This window comes from Narcine bancroftii, chromosome 1 (assembly GCF_036971445.1).
Source record: "Narcine bancroftii isolate sNarBan1 chromosome 1, sNarBan1.hap1, whole genome shotgun sequence".
Lineage (NCBI taxonomy): Eukaryota > Metazoa > Chordata > Chondrichthyes > Torpediniformes > Narcinidae > Narcine > Narcine bancroftii.
The window spans coordinates 187,907,459-187,928,229 of NC_091469.1; the positions used below are offsets into that span (position 1 = coordinate 187,907,459).

At 40.2% G+C, this 20,771-nt stretch overlaps 1 protein-coding gene across 5 annotated transcripts in view; it reads right to left on the minus strand.

Annotated features, from left to right (window-relative positions):
* The window catches only part of col27a1b (collagen, type XXVII, alpha 1b), a 474,822-nt gene that overhangs the window by 328,902 nt on the left and 125,149 nt on the right, over positions 1–20,771 (minus strand). For 4 of the 5 annotated variants that reach the window (XM_069885099.1, XM_069885108.1, XM_069885131.1 and 1 more), the window contains 3 exons: positions 13,255–13,350; positions 5,814–5,867; positions 3,931–3,984 (listed from right to left, as the gene is read on the minus strand). In XM_069885099.1, coding sequence (XP_069741200.1) covers positions 3,931–3,984; positions 5,814–5,867; positions 13,255–13,350 — 204 coding nt within the window. The remainder of the gene's footprint in view (positions 1–3,930; positions 3,985–5,813; positions 5,868–13,254; positions 13,351–20,771) is intronic. The other variant, XM_069885118.1, reaches the window with a different exon arrangement.

The window sequence follows — 20,771 nt, forward strand, 5'->3', positions numbered from 1 at the left end:
ATGACAACGGCTCTGTATACGCTTATCTTTGTGAGGTTTTTCAGTTGGTTGTTTTTCCAGACTCTTTTGTGTAGTCTTCCAAAGGCGCTATTTGCCTTGGCGAGTCTGTTGTCTATCTCATTGTCGATCCTTGCATCTGATGAAATGGTGCAGCCGAGATAGGTAAACTGGTTGACCGTTTTGAGTTTTGTGTGCCCGATGGAGATGTGGGGGGGCTGGTAGTCATGGTGGGGAGCTGGCTGATGGAGGACCTCAGTTTTCTTCAGGCTGACTTCCAGGCCAAACATTTTGGCAGTTTCCGCAAAGCAGGACGTCAAGCGCTGAAGAGCTGGCTCTGAATGGGCAACTAAAGCGGCATCATCTGCAAAGAGTAGTTCACGGACAAGTTTCTCTTGTGTCTTGGTGTGAGCTTGCAGACGCCTCAGATTGAAGAGACTGCCATCCGTGCGGTACCGGATGTAAACAGCGTCTTCATTGTTGGGGTCTTTCATGGCTTGGTTCAGCATCATGCTGAAGAAGATTGAAAAGAGGGTTGGTGCGAGAAGGTTGGACAGGTATATGGATGAGAAGAAGATGGAAGGTTATGGGCATTGTGCAGGGAGGTGGGACTAGAAAGGGGTGTTTGGTTCGGTGCGGATTGGAAGGGCCTAATGGCCTGTTTCCGTGCTGTAATTGTTATGTTATGTTATGTTATATGTTACTAAGAAAGCCAAGCCACATATTTCTGTAATCTCGGAGGGTGGTAAATAAAATTTTGAGCAAGGCAGGGAAAACACCAAGAACATGAGACAGGATCCATAATTTCACCATTTTACCCAGTTTAGGTCAACTATTTAAACACCAGGGCAGAAATTGAAAGCAGCAACAGATCTCATAATAGTTTGGAGAAAATCTCAAATTTGAACTTGCTCAAGAGGCCACCTACTCCATTGAGCTCTCATGAATTCCCTTTTCTCTGCTTTCAAGGAGAAACAATTCAATGGGTGCTGGTGAAGAACACTCAATGGCAGGACCCTTCTTAATTTTACAGGAGAAGCCAATGGTGAACCACTTTTCCTCAACTTCCAGAGTCCATATGGTGAAGGTACTCACATTCTGTTCTTTATGAGGATTTTGATCAATAATTGAAGAAGAAGTGGCAATTCATTTCTAATTTTAATTTTTAATTTAGACATACTAATGGTAACAGGATATTTCAGCTCATGAGCCCGTGCCGCCCAATTACACCCAATTGACCTACAACCCTTGGTATATTTTGAATGGTGGGAGGAAACCAGACCCCTCGGGGAAATGGAAAAAACTCCTTACGGACAGTGCAGGATTTGAACCCTGGTCCCGATCACTGGCAATATAAAGGTGTTGTGCTAATCGCTACGTCAACCATGCTGCCCCAGAAATTTTCTTGGAAATTGTAGCAAAAAAGACTATGGAGAAGGTGAGCAAATTTAAATTCTTGGGAATCACCATCTCAAAAGATCTTTCCTGGACCCAACACACTAAAGAAAGCACAACAGCGTCTTTACTTCCTCAGGAGTTTGTGGAGTTTTCATGTGACATCAGAAACCCTGGTAAATTTCTACAGATGTGCGGTGGAAGGTATGCTGACCGGCTGCATCACAGTCTGGTATGGTGACACCAATACCCTCGAACAAATAGCCCTGTAATGATAATGAACACATCCCAAGACATACAGGCAAAACCCTCTCTACCATCGAGAACGTTGGAAAGCAGCAATAATCATCAAGGATCCACACCACCCAGCACACGCTCTGTTCTCGCTACTACCATCAGGAAAGAGGTACAAGTGCCACAAGACTTGCACCACCAGGTTCAGGATCAGCTGTTGCCCCTCCACCATCTGGCTCCTCAACAATAAACTTAATCAGGGACTCATTTAAAGATTCTTACTTTGGCATTTTATTTTTTTTTCCTCTTTGTATTGCAGTTGTTTACATTTTTAAATTTGTTTACATAGTTTACAGGTTTTTTTGCATTACAAATAAGTGGTAATTCTCCCTTGCCCACAGGAAAAAAAGGTTGTACGCGATATCATGTATACCCTGACAATAAATCTGAACTCTATATTGCCCACTGCATGGTGCCCCAAGGGCCAGTCTGGATCTGTTTAACCAATGAATGGACATGCACTTTATTGCAGAGAGAAAGTTACTGTTTAAAATTGGAACTTGGCGGTGGTGGTTTTAGAATGCACTTACTGCCCTTGTCCTTGTAGGTGGGAGGGGCAGCAAGTTTGAAATGTGTTTTAAATGAAGTTCTGCTGTAAAATTTAAAGATGGGAATCTTATAAACTACATGGGCCGGAGCCCAGAAAATTTAAAAAAAAACAGGTTCAAATTGATGTCGTTCAATCTGGAAGAATATGGTTGATGAAACTCTTCAAATGGCCTTTCAAAAGTCACATTTGGGACAAAGGCAAGAAGAGAATCATAAGACAAAATCTAATTAAGGGACACAACAATTAATCAGAAAACAGTGGTGAAAATCATTAAAAACTTAAAAAAATGACTCCTTGTTTTCTGTTTGGTCACTCTCCAAAACCAGAAAACATTAACATCATCTTCTCCAATTTCCATTAACCCCCTCCCTCGTTCCCACTTTACAGATCCCTATGCCTCGTTTGATCCAGCCTCCACTCCTTCCCTCTCCTCTGTCACTTCTTAGCTTTTTTTCTCTTATACCCTTCCACCTATATTCATCTATGACCTCTTACCTGCTAGCCTCCTGCCCCTTCTTCCCTCCTCTCCCCCCCCCCCACCTTTTCATTTAGGCATCTGCCTGTTTTTGCTTATTCCTGATGAAGGGCCCAATGCCAAAATGTTGGTTATCCTTTATTTCCTATAGAAACTGTGTGCACTCCAGCACATTTGTGTGTTGCACTTGATCCCAGCATCTGCAGACTTTCTTCTTTAACACAAAAACTTAGCTTGGTAGAGCGAACAGAAAGGTGACAAGCTCAGCTTCATTGTAGAAAAATATGAAGTTCGCTTCAAGGAATAAGTTTCTTTTTTTTTTAAACAATAAAAAAACTGAACGTTCTAAAAGAATGTAGTCCACTCCCAGATCTTTATATAGTAGGTTTGATTGTAGAGGTGTATATTTCCTCTGATAAGTAAAGGGAAATTTTCTAGTTATGACATAGTGGACAGCAGAGCTGAACCTATTGTACTGGAGAGCCTTTTTCAATGATTAGAACATCAAGAGAGTTCTCTTGCTAGGAGCTACAAAGACACACTACAGTTAACTTGCTAATCTTAAAATAAAGGTGAAGGCTTCAAAATGTTAATTTATTCTCTTTCTCAGTCTAAGTCAATTATGATTGATCCTAAATTTCAATGAAGTGTTAAGGATATAAACCACAGATACACTCAAATTACTTTTAGCAGTGTGGAAAGATGTCCTGGAGCCAGATCAACTCGACTCCAACCATTCTTCACATTAACCTCCAAAGATTGAATATAGGAGACCCTCTATCACCAACTTGGCACCATCTTTACCAATGCATTCATCATGAAACAGTTATGGTATTTTTGTGTGAATAGCCAAGAATTTTCCGAAGAAAGAACTAGCTAGTCTGCAAACCAGAAATGTCTTCAGTTAAAAATATTTACACACTGGGTTAGCCAACTATAGGAAGTTTCTACTGGAAGTTCCAGCAATTCAGCTTAAAAAGGTAACGTACATCACATTGGTGTTCAGACTTTAAAAGCGCAGACAACATACTTAGCATGCAATGTTGCAAAATGGATTCAGACAAAACAATCATATACCTTAAAAGTTATGATATAACTTCCAATTAACTCTGCTCGCTTTGTTAATTGGTGATTCCCCTATTCCAAAAATTCATTCAAAAATTACCAGTCATAATTTTTAAAAACAGACAACACGAGGTTTTGCTAATGAATTGCCTACCTTTCGGCCTGCTGGCCCTTTGAGTCCAAGAGCACCAGGGCGGCCCCAGTCACCCTGTAGAACAATAAGACCAAAATTCCATGCTAAGGATTGTTGAAAATATTTTCCTGTTAACGATATAAGACCAAACTTACTGTTTCAATTCCTGACTCTAGCAATCCCTTATTAGTGAGGTAAGCTCAGTATATACCTGAAAATCTTTAAACCACCTCAGAATGAAGAGAAATATGTTTACATTATAGTTAATTTCTGACCACTCCTCAAAAAAAATCAGAAGCTAGAATAGAGTGTGGCGATCAGGGCCTTGAACTGAACTCTGTCGGGCCTAAATCCATATCTGGGACTATGTGGAATTACTGGACCAGAGGCCTCAGGGTGGTGGGATCTTGGGAGACTACTGAGCTGGAGATTGAGAGTGTGGGGAAATATCTCTGGAGCCTTGGTGTTTGTGGAGGTTTGTGGAGTTGGAGTCTAGACAAGTGGAATGTGGGTGTTGGATGCTGAGCCAATTTGGTTGCCCAGGAAAGAGTTTTAGAATAGAAGGTCAGTAGATGGAGAGGGCAGCCTGATTTGATTTCTGCTAGTAGAATCCTGAGTGGCATGGTTAGTCCAGGGAACAATTATTGATGGTCTTTGCTTGGATAATGGACATATTGCTGCCAAGACTGCAAAAAAAGCATTTCTTGGGAAATAATATAATTTAATTTGCATCTGACTCTGAAATAATGTCAGACATGCAAGCACAGCTCATGCCAAAAAGTGCCTTGTGGAATTTCTGGAGTTTTGCAAAATAATCAGATATGGTTGTTACAGCATTTCACTCCACCCAAAATTCTGTTTCAATCAGGTATCGCTGTATTTTTCAGTTCCAAGCAATCTAATTTCTCAGCCAATGGTCATCGAGATTTGCACAAGCCAAGATTTACAAAAAGTGGGTCCTCAATCCAGATGTTGGTATTTTCTTGCTTCTCTGCACCAATTTCTCCATCTGACTTTCACAGCCTCTATTACCAATAAAAAAGAACTGCAAAATGTTTAAGTGCCCTTCAGAGTCACACACTAACCTATGTGGCTATTTCTGAATAGGTCAAAAGTCCAGCATGCCACAGGGAACCACAAGGATAATGGCATTTCAGGAAGAGTGAGCTCCATTTTACAGGCAAACTAAAACGATCATTGTGTCTCTAACTGCAAAATAATAAGCCCTCTCTTTGAAAATTGCACTTTAAAATTTTGTAAATCGGTGTCAAAACTGATATGAGCAGTTATACTAGCAAAACAACATCAACTATTTCCAATCCAAGTTTTAATTGTGGTTTTCTTTTCAACTTTCTGCAATAATTTTTAGAAAATTAATGCCTCATACTCATGTTTCATAATTGTTTTTGTCAATGATGTCAATCAAAGTGAGATTCTTCACAAATCAGCAGGAATAATTGAAGTGAGGAAGAAATTAGAGGAATGCACATTTAAATAAAATCCATCCTACCACCAATCAAAAAGTTTCAAAAGAAGATTATTTATTTATTACTTTTCCTCACACAACATTCCTAACATTAAAGAGAACCAAAATATTTCCAATGCAATCCATTTTAAAAACAATCAATGACTCAAGGAAGTAATTAATTCCAGCATGATGATAGTCCCCTGTGGTCCCCAGATGAGGCAATAGCTTTACTAACTAAACTGCCAAATTGCTGGCTTACTACCTGAACATGGAAGTCATTATTCGGTTTACTTTCATTATTTATTTTACAAGTTACTCAGTTTGGTTGGCAACATCACTATTGATAATTATTTTTGTTGACATAATTTAAAATAATGTTTTTCTACTGTATAACTTCAAACTCTTGGCTCTTATAACCAATGTTCTTTATTCCAACCTTTTGTCCATTGGGTGCTTTTCCCGGAGAGATGCCAGGTTCGCCTTTATGGCCCTGAAAGACAAGAATGATAGTTAGATTTCCTATTCTTTCAATTCAGAAAGAACACTGCTAGGAATGATTTGAAAACAACATTCCACTGAATTGATGCCTAATTAATCCTACGGTTTTAAATTTGTGTAGCTATGTGAAATCCCTACAGTGTCCATTCAAACTCAAGATGCAGTAATGGGCAAGGCAAACACACTTAACCTGATTTCTATGAATAATATTCTTTCAGTTAGAAAGAGAAACAAGAAACAAAGGATGTTGTTCAATACCTTTGTTTTTTTTACAAAAGCCGGAATGAGTCTCTTTTACATTGCAATTAACCTACTGTGGAGTCTGTGTTCAGCAACTTAAAAAATGCTTTAGTTATTTAGAAAAACTGCTAATATTTTGGATAAAAGTCCAAAGAAGAAAGTTGGTAAACTTCTGCCCTTGATTAAATTGCCATTTTTCTTAAGCAGAAAATTAATTAATAAATTAATTTTGTCAGGCTATTGTCCAAGAGTTATCAACACTGAGGTTAAAGAACTGAAAGAGGACTGATATTCTCAAACCCACACATCAAAAATCTTCAAAGTCTCAGTCCCAGAACAAATGAGGACTGAACAGTGCATGAATAAACTGTTATGGTTGAGCAATGCAATGAGGGTGGATGCTTGCACAAGATGCACTCTGCAGCTATTTTTTCACGTCATATTTACAAAGTGGTGAAGCTCACAGCTGTTATTTCCTCCTCCTGTACTTACTAACATGCAACAAAATTGTGAACATATAGAAAGTCACAATAAAGGTAAACTCCAACTCATACCAACATTTTATAATTTTCTATTCCATAAAATTATTTATATTACAACACACAAAGTAAATATTAGCTGGTGAGGCTTAAGGATTTGAGAAAAAAAATCATCTAAACAAAAAATAGTGGCCTTTATTTTCCTTCCAGGTTTTCATCTGAAATATCCCTAATAAACTGAAAATACTGGTAAGCTACTTAATAATAAGATAAACATTTTAAAAATCCAGTTTTAGAAAGTGGAGAGGGGAGGACAGTCCTACCAAGTGAAACATCATTTCACTTGTTAATCTGGAGAAAACATTCCTTTCAATAAAGCATCATTCCCTTGTGAATCTGTAGACTCCCCTCTCCACCTTCCGTGGGGACCACTCTCTTCAGAACTCCCTCGTCCACTCACCCCTTCCCATCAATTGCCCCTTTGGTACCTACCGCTGTGACCACAAGAAGTGCTACACTTGCACTTACACCTCCTCCCTCACCAATATTCGGGGCACTAATAATCCTTATTTGTTCTGGATACCAGACACACCTACAAACCCCCCCCCCCCCAGATTTTGATAACCAACAGTGAGCACTGCCAGTCATCTCCAACCTGTAAATTAATTTAAACTTCTGGAGCAATCTTCCTGGAATACAGTTCCAGTAATGTTCATAATTCTACCCAGTGAGGCAATGCAAAACCCTGTCCACATCAACATGTCCCAACCATATCATACTTGAAGTACAGCTCCTCAGACGGTGGGGTTCTATTTGGGATTCCCAACCACATGTTTGTGCAAAAGTACATAGTTTCATTGAAGCAAATGTGACCCCTCTTTAAGGGTTCCATGTGCATAGGATATTACTGAGAAGTTTATGGGAAGAGTTAGAGTTAATTTATTAATTATTTTAAAAACTTAATTCATGCATTTTATAAGAGATTATCCAGACAAATCAATAATTTTTTGTGTATTTGTAATTTCAGATCAACCAACAAGAGCATGGATATCAACATGGATACTCAATGATAAGATGCACAGTCTCACCTTCAATCTCTGTAAGCAACAGTGTATATTCAGGAAGCTACAATAGAAATTAGGCTAACACAACTGAACAAAGAACAGTAAGGTTTATTTTTGACTGCCTATATTTCCCAAACATAACAATATCTCGAAGATCACACAAAGTATTGTAATGAGAAAATTATTCAGTTTTTTCTTGGTTGTTACAGCATATATATTGAAAATGCTGGTGGGAGAACAACTAATAGCTCAACATATAGATAGTAGCCTATGGAGCAAAATATTGACATAAAGCACTGTTATAGGGCCAGAGGACCCTAAAACCCAACACCAATAGGAATTCACCAAGACAAATGGTTACTTAAAAAAAGTTGCTTTTAATTTTCTTTAAACACAAAAACAAGATCCAACTTTAACTTATTACTATTAACTTAACCCCCTTCTAATTCTAAGTGCACGTGTATGTAATGTGTATATGTTCAGGGAAGTTCCTTGCTTTAATAGTCTAATCATTCACTTCTCACTCCACCAAGTTCATCGGTATCAGGCAATTCTTATAATGTGCATGGAATTTAACATTTATGAATTTTCACCAGGCTCTGGTGCTTAAAGATAAATGGTTACCACTCAGGAAGGTTCTTGTTGGTTTCAGAGAGATATTTGTTGCTCGTTGGACACATACAAACTGATTTCCTCCAATCAGACACTTCAGTGTCTTGACAAAGAAACTTGCTCTATCATGCATTTTACAAATGATAATCTCTTCCTCCAGGTCACCACTGTGTCCTCATTTCTTTTATTTCAGGAGAAATACTCTATCCAGCCATTTCCTCTTGTAAGGACTACAAGGGTTTTCAACAGACTGAACTCAGAAATCACAACCATCTTCAAAATGGGGTTTTCAATAAGCCTGCCAGCTTTTAGCCTCAAAAGCTACTACAGAACTGACTTCTCTCTCTCTCTCTTTTTCTCTCTCCTCCCCAAAAGAGAAATCACCTATTTGTTTTTTCCTCTCTCTCTGCTTGTAAAAACCAAATGACTTCTTACAGGGCTCCAAATCCAATCCTTCAAAGATCTTTATCAGCACCTGAGGTCGGACTTTTCCATGTGCACCTGCTTTGGAAAGTATTTCCAAAGCAGTTCCATTGTCTTTGCAAAATCACTGGTGCCTGAATGTCTGGCTTCAGCAAAGCTCTTGCATTTTAAATGAGATGTGAAGTGCAAGTATCTATTTGTGAAATGACCTACACTGAACCCCAACAATCTATCTCTTTTAAAAACATATTTATATATAATATAACCCGTAACACTTTCCCCCTACAAAAGAATTTTAATTGTCGAGTTAAAATTCTGTTATAACTAAAATGACTTTATAATCACTACAGTAATGACAATACACAATATATAACATGTTATAACAATGTATCCCAATTCTGAGAGTTTATATTTGTACATGTCTAATTTTAACATCTTGACAAACAATCCGCTATTACACTATTTGTACCTTTGATATGATTAATTTGCAGATTATATTCTTGCAATATTAAACACCAGTTTAACAATCTTCTGTTTTTATTCTTAATTTTATTCAAAAACACCAGAGAATTGTGGTCAGGAAATATCACAACTGGTTCATGAGTGGTACCCAGATACACATCAAAATTCTTCAGAGCAAGTATTATAGACAACAATTTCTTTACAATAATGGAATAATTTATTTGATGAATATTGAATTTTTTGGAGAAATAAGCAACTGGATGGTCAATTTCATTATGATTTTGTAACAAAACTGCACCTGCTTCCTCCTCACTGGCCTCCACTGCTAAAGAAAATGGTCTGTCAAAATCAGGAGATTTTAAAACACGGTAATGGCATAGCATCTCCTTTCAATTTTCTAAAACTCTCTAACAAAATTTTGTCCATTTCTCCTGTTCTTCAAAAGACTGGTTAAAGGAAGAGCAATTTCAGCAAAATTTCCTATAACATCCTGCCATTCCTAAAAACCTTCTCACTTCTTTCTTGCCATTGGGATTAGAAAATTTAGAAATTGCATGCACTTTAGCTTGAATAGGTGCACCTTTGCCATGACTAACTACATTTCCTAAGTATGTCACAATAGCATGTCCAAATTCACTTTTAGCTAATTTAACAGTTAAATTTGTTTGGGTAATCTTGCCAACAATTTGTCCATTTCCCTCAGATGTTCTTTCCATGTGTCATTTTTTGTGACCAAGTCATCAATATAAGCATCTGTATGTATCAACCCTTGGATTACGAAATCAATTTTCCTTTGGAATTTTGCAGGGGCATTTTTCATGCTAAAAGGTAGTGCATTATATTCATATAAACCAGATGGTGTCACAAATGCAGAAATAATCCTTCTTCTATCTATTAGAGGCACACACCAGTAACCCTTAATCCACCTTAGTAAGAAATTTAGCTTTGCCAATTTTATCAATTCAATCATCAATTCTAGGAATAGGATAAGCATCTGTTTTAGTGACTGAATTAACCTTCCTGTAATCTGTACAGAATTTAACAGTTCCATCTGTTTTAGGTACCAGAACACAAGGAGAACTCTAATCTGAGTTCGAAGGTCTCATAATATCACTTTTCAACATATATTCCATCTCATGATCCATGATTTTACTCTTCTGAATGTTTATTCGATAGGGGTGTTGTTTTATGGGACTTGCTTCTCCCATATCCGTATAATGATGTTGTTCTTTTTGGCACATCAGGAAACAAATTTGCACATTTCAAAAACAACTGCTTCAACTGCATCTGTTCTTGTGACTTAAGATGATCTAACTTTTCCTTCAATTTTCCCAAAATTGCTGAGTTAGATAGGCACACAGGAACCATGATTTCTTTCAGGTTACCCTCACAAGATTCTGTTTCCATAATCTTATGATCCATAACTTTCTCAACCCTGTCAACACCAACATTCTCTGATACAGACTTTTCTCCACTACCTTTATCCTCGTAATAAGGTTTCAACATATTTATATGATAAACTTGAGTTTTATTCCTATGATCTGGAATGTTTAATCACATAATTAACATTATTCAGTTTTGATTTCACTTTGTATGGTCCAGAAAATTTTGCTCTAAGAGGACTGTCATGTTTTGGGAACAAAATTAACACAATTTCTTGTCTTAAAATTCCTCATTTGACCGTTCCAGTCAAATAATAGCTTCATTTTACCCTGAGCGATTTCTAAATTCTCTTGAGCCAATGTCCACAACAATATATCTAATTTAAAGACACATTTATATATAATATTATATATAACCCATAACAGCACAAAGCAGCATTTATATCAAGGAGACATAAATATGGCAAGAAAAACATTGAGATGGATTTACTTATGCTGGAGCTGGTGTATACCCTCTGCTTCAACGTGTTATGTGGCAAAACCTTATTAAATAACAGTCTAAAACAGTCTATTCTGCACAGAAACTTGGAAACAAAGCATGATGAAAAGCCAAAAATTTCATGGTCATGCAAATGCAACTAATGGCGAGTCAGACATATTTATGCCTGTTGCTGGAAATGATAGCATAATGAATGCTTACACATCCTAAGTTACAAGGTTGTCTAGTCAATAGTACCTTACCTCACACCCAAAGTACCAATATTACTTATAGCTTTAGATATGGTAAACATTAAGCTGAAACAGTAGGCCCAAATATTAATTTATTTAACAATCATAATCAAATATTGAATTAACAATCTGAACCAGTGATATTCTAACTGTGTTTGTACTCTGCCCTATCAACTGTCAGTACTTTAATCTATAAATGTGGCTAGCTGTATGTTGTGTTAAATTCTCAAAAGACAACGCAAAAGGACATTATGTTTTGATGGTCATGACCTTCCAACAATGCAGTGATTAAGAACACTCAATGCTTCAAGAATAATTGTTGAGGAGAATTTTTCGGTTGAAGGACAATTTCAATAATCAACACTCTACTGGCTGGCAGAAATGTGGGTTAAAGTATCATTATGTTACAGTAGATAGTGATTTAATGGTATCGAGAAGATCTGGATGGGAACTGCAATAGCCTAGAGTTTATGTGAGGTTATTGGCACTTGCAGCTTGAATAAAGGAAAGCTGACAGCAAGTTCTGGATATTCACATGTTCAGTTAAATGAAGAAATCTAGGAATTGCTACCAATAATTCCCTGCTCCTAAATAGATAGTGCTTTTGTTGACTTCAACAATGTGATTATGAAAAAAAAATTAAAATGGAAATAGATGAAATTCATCTCTAATCACTAGCGCAAGATAGAGTGGGTTTTGGATACTTGTTATATTCAACTCCAACGATGTCGATAAAGTGTGATATGTAAAAGTGCAGTCAACAGCCAAATGTCAAACATCTGAAAGTAAAGACAATCTTTTCCCCCATAAACTTTGTGACACACCAATGAAAACACTTCCATTATGGCTCTGGTGACAAACAGAACTGCAGCTCCTTTGGTCCTCAAAAATTTATTATAACAAGTTATTTCAAAATCCTGTATGTTTTAAAATAATATTTTTAAAAATTGCATCAGTTAAAAACAAAAGCCTAGATATTCTATTGCCCTAAAATTGAAGCATTAAAGCAGCAGTTCATTTAACTCTGATCTTGTGTTTAAAAGATATCAAAGGATTGCGATATTCAATCATTTAGCAACACAGGCTTTTCTCCACCAAAAAAATGTGGACACTTTCTTACCCCAATGAAAACAATGCTCAACTTCAGAGTTACAACCTCAGGGCTTCAGCCCTAAAATGTAATACACAGAAAGTTATCCTACCACTTTTTTAAAATAGACTTATGAAGAACAGAAGAAAGAATGGCTGGAGAAGGAAGGAAGCAATCTTCCTAATGCAGACACATGTACATAACCATCTTATGGTAGAGAAAATCCACTTAATGGTTTTTTTTTAAATGGTAGGAGGGAAAAAGTGCCTGGCCATTGGTAGCGGTGGACTTTAACTTTACTAGCAAAGCACCACATAAAATAGGTCAATTTAGGAAGAATTACCACAACTTCAAGATTTGTAAAGATGTGATTGTTATACCTTCATTTTTTTTTACTGGCATGCATCTCCACAGACTGCAATACCTTGGCCACTAACCCATTTTAACACCTCTCTGCACACCACTTACTGACAGAAAGGCATGCACAATTTACACATTGGTTGAGATCTTGAACATTTTTGGACCAATGTCGATAGCTGACTTACTACTGTAAAGGCATAGTTGGGAGTAATCTACATCAGAATATATTGTCAGTTTTGCATGCAATGGGTAGAGAGATCCATTCAAAGACTAACATTCAAGATCACATTCTTCAGGGATGAGAAATAATTTGTACAACTCCTAGTAAAGTTCATTTAAAGTGATTATACTAATTTATTTTCAAGACATACTTTGGGGATGAACTCAGCAGTAGAATCACTACATAGTTCTAAACTCACAATTCTGAATATGATCAATATATAAATTTATTTAGACATACAACAAGGCAACAGGCCCTTCTGGCCCATGAGCCAGAGGAAACTCACACAAACACAGGGAGAACATACAAATATCTTACAGACAGTGTCGGATGCTGTCTATCATCAAGCCACTCTTGCCTAATGCTCTCCCATACATTCCTGTTGCTTTCAACCCATGCACAAGGGAATAGCTCCTGCAAAAACAGGAATGTAAAGTGTGATATTAGAAGCCCCTCTTATTGAGGCATTGCAGATATGCAGCGAGAACAACAGCCACCAATTAAAATGGGTTATGTGCCATAAATGAGGACACATGTGAATGCTGTTTAGGTTTTGAGAATTGTTATTCATACAATACCAAAATGGAAAATCATGGCATTTATCTAAAAATGTAAGTACAGTGTTGCCTTCCTGCTTTAAGAGGCTTATATTGGTTTTAAATAAATAGCCTTGCACAAATTCACAGTGTTCTCTCTCAATAATCTTTTATTTGATACATGATCTCTGCATTGTGATTAGTGGGATGTGTGTTTCCATGTCAGTGGGTGAAAACACTATTTGTAGTGGTGCACAGATCACTTTCAGAATCAGAATTCAATGTTCGGTGTTTTGTGGCAGCATCATAGAGCAAACATTCATATTATAACCAGCTTACAACATTACTATAAAACAAATAAATGAATAAATAGAAATAATAGTGTACAAAAAGTAAGGTAATGTCTTGGGTTATTTGAAAAACTACTTGAAATATCTGGGGACTCTTAATCCTGGAGCAGACCACTCCAATCTCTTCCAGTCATGCTCTTAAAAACCTTTACACTACTCAACCCCTACACAGGACCTCCCTCTGGGTAAGTATCCCAATTATGAGCACTTTTATGTTAATTTGCACAACTCCAGAAGCTCTCAGACTTGCCCCTGCAGTCTTTCCACGGCAGTCGTAATATGTGCTGCCACTATCTGACTGCAATGAGGAGCCCCCTGTGTCAGCTTTCCATGAATTTTGAGCAATAAATGGCGGACTTCATTGTCAATCTCATACTGCCACAAGACTGTCTTTGATTAATTTTGTGATTATTTAAAGGAAAAGTAATATGGCACTAAATACAACAGCAAATCAGAGCTTCAAAAACGGTTCCAATCTACTTTTCCAGTTCTCACTATTTACACATTAAGATCTATACACATTACAAATTACAAATTAATTTGTAATTTACTTACAAATTAAGATCTATATATCATTTTTTCATCTTAGTCCTTGATATAAATGGGGTGAAGCTGAAACTCCAGTAGATTCATAGGGAACACTTCAGTTCATATAGACATCCACAGGCTCCTCAGTTATCCAGCTAGCTATTACCTCAAAGATCATGTCAGAGTTGACCTACTCTTCGAGAGTCTATAATCAAATAACTTTTCAGATATCCACAATAATAGAATTAAGAGCTTCTTAACAACCACTGTAATAATTGAAATAATAATGTAATAAAAAGATAGATTCCAATAGATACAGGAAGAAAAGCATTAAAGGATAGAGTCGAAAGGTTTCTCAACTGACACTATCTAAAATTTTTACAACAAATTAACCATGTTTTACTTTCAATTAATTTATTAAATATCATCTTGGTCACGTATCTCTTCTTAAACTGGCAGCAAGCTTTAACGTGATAAAGGAATGAAAAATTTTTAAGTACATTATGGTTTTACTGTCAAACATTATTTATTAAGGAAATGACATTGTACTATAATAACCTGCCAGTGTAACAATGTTGCTACAGCTACAGCTAAGTTATATCTCTCGGTTATAGCCCTAAGGCTGGAGCTCGAATCCACAGGAGAAGAAAGACACACACACCAGTAGGATGTTTTCAACATTGAATTTATTCAGTGGCATCTCTGCCTTTTGTAGTCAGCTCTGCCGTGTTACCACTGGGGCACGGCTTGAGCGGGCCAGCTGCTGATTGGTTACCTTGGATGCCCGGGCCCCTATTGGGCCCCCTGCAATCCACTGGTGGTGATTGGCCAGTTTCACCGCTCTGCTGGCGGCCTATAGAAATGGGTGTTTCAGCCACACGATGCTTTGCCTGTCGCCGCATTTGATGGCTATTTCCTGTGCCTCGGGCTGCTCTATGACCGTTTCACCCTCCCCCACCCAGAACCAGCAACTGGAGCACTGTTTTTAGGAGACTGACCCCTGCGCCGTGGAGTCGGGTGAGTAATGGACTGGTCAAAGTTCAAGTAGGTCTATTTCAACCGGACAAATGTGAAAGTGTCTTCCCTGTCGCCAATGTCCAAAACATATGTGGAGCTGTTGTGTCTGAGAACATGGTAAGGCCACTTGTAAGGCCTCTGTAGAGGTGGCTGGTAAGCCCTGCGCCGAACAAATTTATTTACAGTCAGTAAAGTTCTTTGGGATGCAACTGCAGGGTTGGCCATGGAGACTAGGTTTAGTGGGGGCCAGGGCGCTTGCATAGTTGGGACAATGTGGTCACCGGGGGCTCCCCCAAGTCCTCAGGGGCCGCCACGAATTCGCCCGGTATAACTAGGGGTGCGCCATAGACTAATTCAGCAGAGGATACCTCGAGGTCCTCATTGGATGCGATGTGGATACCTAACAAGACCCAAAGGAGTTCGTCAGCCCAGTAAGCCATGCCATTAATGCTGCCTTAAGGTGTCCGTGGAAACTCTCCACCAACCCCTTGGCCTGTGGATGCAGTGAACTGGGAATTCACTACTGCTGTAATGTTCTAAGGACTGGCTCCTTCCCCGCCTCAGCCCCTCATATCCCGATATAAATCCTGGACCCCCGCCAAAACCCCAGTTCAGTCCAAAGACCATGTGTGCTATTCTTACCAAATAAAAGTGCGTTGTACTCTCTCTGGTCTTGAGCGCTCTCAGTCGCACTACATTGGGTGATACACTGTGGTGTGGTGCAGTTAGGTCCCCAGAGCATGAGCCAAGGTGCTCTACAGACTGGAAGTGAATTGGGCCTCCCTGTCCGATGTAAGGTGTTCGGGGACCCCGAATCGCGCTATTTACATGTTGAGTAAAGCCTGTGTGCATGCTTCTGTGGAAGCCTCTGATAACGGCTCCACCTTTGGCCATCTGGTCATTCAGTCAACCATTGTGAGAAGGTAATGTGTGCCTCTGGATATGGGTAGGGGCCCCACAATGTCAATGTGCATGTGGCTGAAGCGGTGATGTGCTGGCTCAAATGTCTGTGGTGAAGCTTTGATAGAAGTCTGGATTTTGGATGGCTGGCTCTGAGTACAAATCCTGGCCCACAGGGTGACCTCTTTGGGAGGCCGTGCCAGACATACCTGTTCGGCACCATTTTGAGTGTAGTCCTGATGGTGGGGTGAGCAAAGTTGTGGACCGAGTCGAAAACCCATCTCTTCCATGCAGACGGAATGACAAGGTGAGTTTTACCCGTCAAGGTGTTGCAGAGCAGCGTGCAATTTCCGGGGGCGATCTTGATCTCTTCCAGTTGTAAGCCAGTGAGCACTGTCTAGTATGGTGGAATGTCAGGGTCTGTTTGCTCTGCATCAGCCAGGGCCATGTAGTCAACGCCAAGGGTAGGGTCGTGCACCGCCAAGATAGCCGGACGGGATAGGGTGTCAGCCACCACACTGCATTTGCCGGCTAAGTGTTCAATGTCCATTGTAAGTTCAGAAATATAGGACAGGTGCTGCTGTTGCCTGGCTGACCACGGATCTGACACCTAAATGAAGGCGAAGGTAAAGGGCTTATGGTCCGTGTAAATTTTGATCTTCCTGCCCTCCAAAAAGTAATGAAAGTGTTGAATTGCCAGGTATAAGGCTAACAGTTCTCTATCAAAGACACTGTACTTGAACTCTGGTAGCCTGAGTTGTTTACTGAAAAAGGCCAGTGATGGTCATTGTCCATTCACCAGTTGCTCAAGTGCACCCCTGTCCGCTGCGCTGGAGGTGTCTGTCGTGAGGATGGTCGTGGCATCTGTTTGTGGGTGCACAAGGAAGGTGGCTACGGTGTTTTGGTGCCCTGGAAGGCCTCAGTCGCCTCTTTGGCCCATTGTATGTTGTATGTTTTTATTGGGACCTGCCATGAGGGAAAAGAATGGGCTCATGATGCGGGCCATGGCAGGTATGAAGCCGTGATAAAAGTTGACCATACCTGAAAACTCTTGTAGTCCCTTCACCTTGGTGGGTAATGTCTGGCTCTTTGTTGGTTATTACAATGTTCCAGGAAGTCAATAGGCTCTCGGCCAAACTGGCACTTGACCGGGTTGATGGTTTGACTGAAATCGCTCAGCCTGGAGAATAATTGTTTCAAGTGGGCAGCGTGCTCGGCGCGGGTGTGGCTGGCAATTAAAATGTCGTTGAAGTAGACGAAGGCAAAATGCAGATCCCGGCTCACTACATCCATCAGCCTCTGGAAAATTTGAACTGCGTTTTCTTAACCCAAAGGTCATGCGGAGAAATTTAAACAATCCAAAGGGAGTTATGATGGCAGTTTTTGGGATGTCTTTGGGGTGTACTGGGATCTGGTGATAGCCCCTGATGAGGTCCACCTTTGAGAATATCATTGCCCCTTGCAAGTTAGCGGTGAAGTCTTGGATATAGGGCATGGAATATCTGTTTTGGTATGGTGGCTTTGTTGAGGCAGCGGTGGTCTTCGCATGGCCTCCAACCACCCACTGCCTTGGGGACCATGTGGAGAGGGGAGGCACAAGGACTGTCGGAGCACCGCATAATCCTGAGTTCCTCCATCTCTTTGAACTCGTCCTGGCTAGGTTGTTTCTCGGGGGGAGACGTCGCACCCTGGTGTAGAGGGGAGGGCCCTCTGTAAAGATTTGGTGACTTACCACCCTTGTGGTTTGGGTTCTGCCGAATAGAAGTGAGGCGTGGTGATGGAGGGGAATTCTGCTAGGACCCAAGCGAATTTGTTGTTCGCAGTACTCACTGAGTGCAGGTGGGGGGTGGTGAGTTGAGTGCCCTTGAGCAAGAGTGACTGAAATGTCCGGGCGTGCAACAGCTGGCACCCCTTTGTATCCACCAGGAGTGAGTTGGCCCGCAGGAAATCTGCACGCAGTAATGGTCATTGCGCAGCCACCACCGTAAACTTCCAAGTGAATTGTCTGTACCCGAAGCTAGGGGTATGGTGAAGATGCTGAATATTTGGATGTCAGAGCCTTTTGCCGCTCAGAGCTCTCGGCCCACTTTTCCGTAGTGGGCCTCCAGGGTGGTTAGGGGAATGACGCTATATTGTGCCCCAGTGTTTACCAAGAAACGTCGACCCGATAGGGAATCTTGAATGTGTAGCAGGCTATGCAGTTGGCTGGTCATCGCAGTAATTAACGACGGCGGGTATGGGTGTCGGAAACCCACGTTGGTGATAGAAACAACACTGCTCACCAGTGGGGTGTGGCGTTCAGGTGGTCAGTCAGTCAGTTAGTTGGTGGTCTTCCTGACAGGGCGCTGTTGACGCGGAGCTGTCACCTGCTCAAGTGAAGCGCAATGTGTCCCTTTTCGCCACCCATGGCAGGTCTGCTTGGGCAGCCACCTTCCTGGGGTCATCAAAGTCTTCCTCCATGATGAGCAGCCTGATGTCTTTGGTTAGCCTCTCCAGGAAGATCTGCTGGAACAGCGGGCAGGAGGTGTGGCCATCGTTGAAAGCGACCATGTCGCTCTTGAGGGCAGAAAGGGCCCTGTCCCCCAAACCATCGATATTCAACAGTCAGGCAGCACACTCACGTTTTGAGAGCCCAAAGGTGCGGCTTAACAGCTCTTTGAAGACCACATACCTTCCTTGTTCTGGGGGTTGCTGGAGGAGGTTGATGATGCAGGCTGTGGGGTCCTGATCGGGGCACTGACCACATGGTAGTAGCGTGTGTTATTGGCGGAGAGCCGTCGAATGGTGAACTGCGCCTCAGCTTGTTGGAACCACCCTTGTGGTTGCGACGTCCAGAAGCTAGGCAGCTTTAATGCTATGGCACCGATCGCAGGTTGGTCTTCCATCTTTGGGTCCAAAGCACCATTTGGACCAGTCGGGGTCGATACGGCTATAGTTGGTTATAGCCTAATGGCTGTAGCTCGATTCGGCAGGAGAAGAAAGATACACACACCAGTAGGGTATATTCAACACTGAGTTTATTCAGCGGCAGCTTTACCTTTTATTGTCAGCTCGGCCACGTCACCACTGGGGTGTGGCTTGAGCAGACCAGCTGCCAATTGGTTACCTCGGATGCCCAGGCCCCGATTGGGCCCCTTGCGATCCAACGGCAGTTTCACCGCTCTGCCGATGCCCTATGGAAATGGGAATTTCATCCCTCACGATGCTTTGCTGGTTGCTGAGATCGACGACCATTTCCTGTGACAGCCCGAGGGGCGGGCCGCGGGCCACTACACCAGTTTATTTATTGTTCCTCACACACACATGAAAATCAAAAATACATAACCAAGCTCTCACATTCAACTCATATTGTCAGAAGTTTTGTACCAAAAGAAATTTCTATTAAAACCACAGAATGGAAATTTAAAATAAACATCAGCATATTTTGGACTAAAGACCAGAGAACGTTGTTTCATCAGGTTGCCCTTGCACAATCAGATGACAATAAACTTGACGACTTGATATTTGTACCAACCTAAGTAAAGATTAAAATTTCTAAAAACAATTTTTTTGGAAATACCATAGTTATGTTATTTGATATACATTTAAAAGCAAAATCATTCATAATTATTCATAATCAAGTTAAGTGTAAATTAAGTAGTTCCATATTATTTCAAACATTTCTATATCTTTCCAGCTATATGGGGAATAATTGCACTTCTCTGCAGAAAATAGCATTCAAAGCAACAAGACATTAATTTTCTACATGCTTTTTTCTAATTTATCTAATAATCTGATTATTGCCAACAATTATCAGACATTAAAAATATCCAATAATAGGATTCTGGATAGGCTAGAAAAATATTCAGAAATCTTTCCTAATGTTTATATGATTGTTTATTAAGAGATTTTGGATCTCTGAATAAATCTTTTGCAGCCTGGCTGATAACTGCGCTTATGTTAACATCACATGTAGTCTGGCCAATACACTTCAAAGTAAGAATATAGGAATAACAGCATTCGATTTAACCCTTCAAGCTTGCCCTTGCATTTCAGGTTTTAGATTTGTTGTCAGAGTACATACTTGACATCACATACAACCCTGAGATTCTTTTTTTTTCTCTGCAGGCAAAGCAGAATTACTACTTATTGGTATTGCAAAAAATGTACATAGAGCATGTAGACAAACAAAGAATGGTAAACTGATAATGAATGGAAACAAACTGACTGTGCAATGCAGACAAAATTTTTAAAAAGTCAATAAAATGCACAAGTAAGAGTCCTTAAATGTGTCCCTGATTGACTTTGTCGTTGAGGAGTCTGATGGTGGTGGGATAGCAGTTCCTTGAGTCTTGTGTGAGTCTTGTGGCACCTATAACTCTTCCCTGATGGCAGCAGTGAGACAGAGTGTGTGCTGGGTGGTGTAGATCCTTAATGATTACTCCTGCTCTGAGTTGGCAGCATTCCATAAATAAGTTTGTGATAGTGGGGAGGGTTTGTGATGTCCTGGGCTTGTGTCCACTAC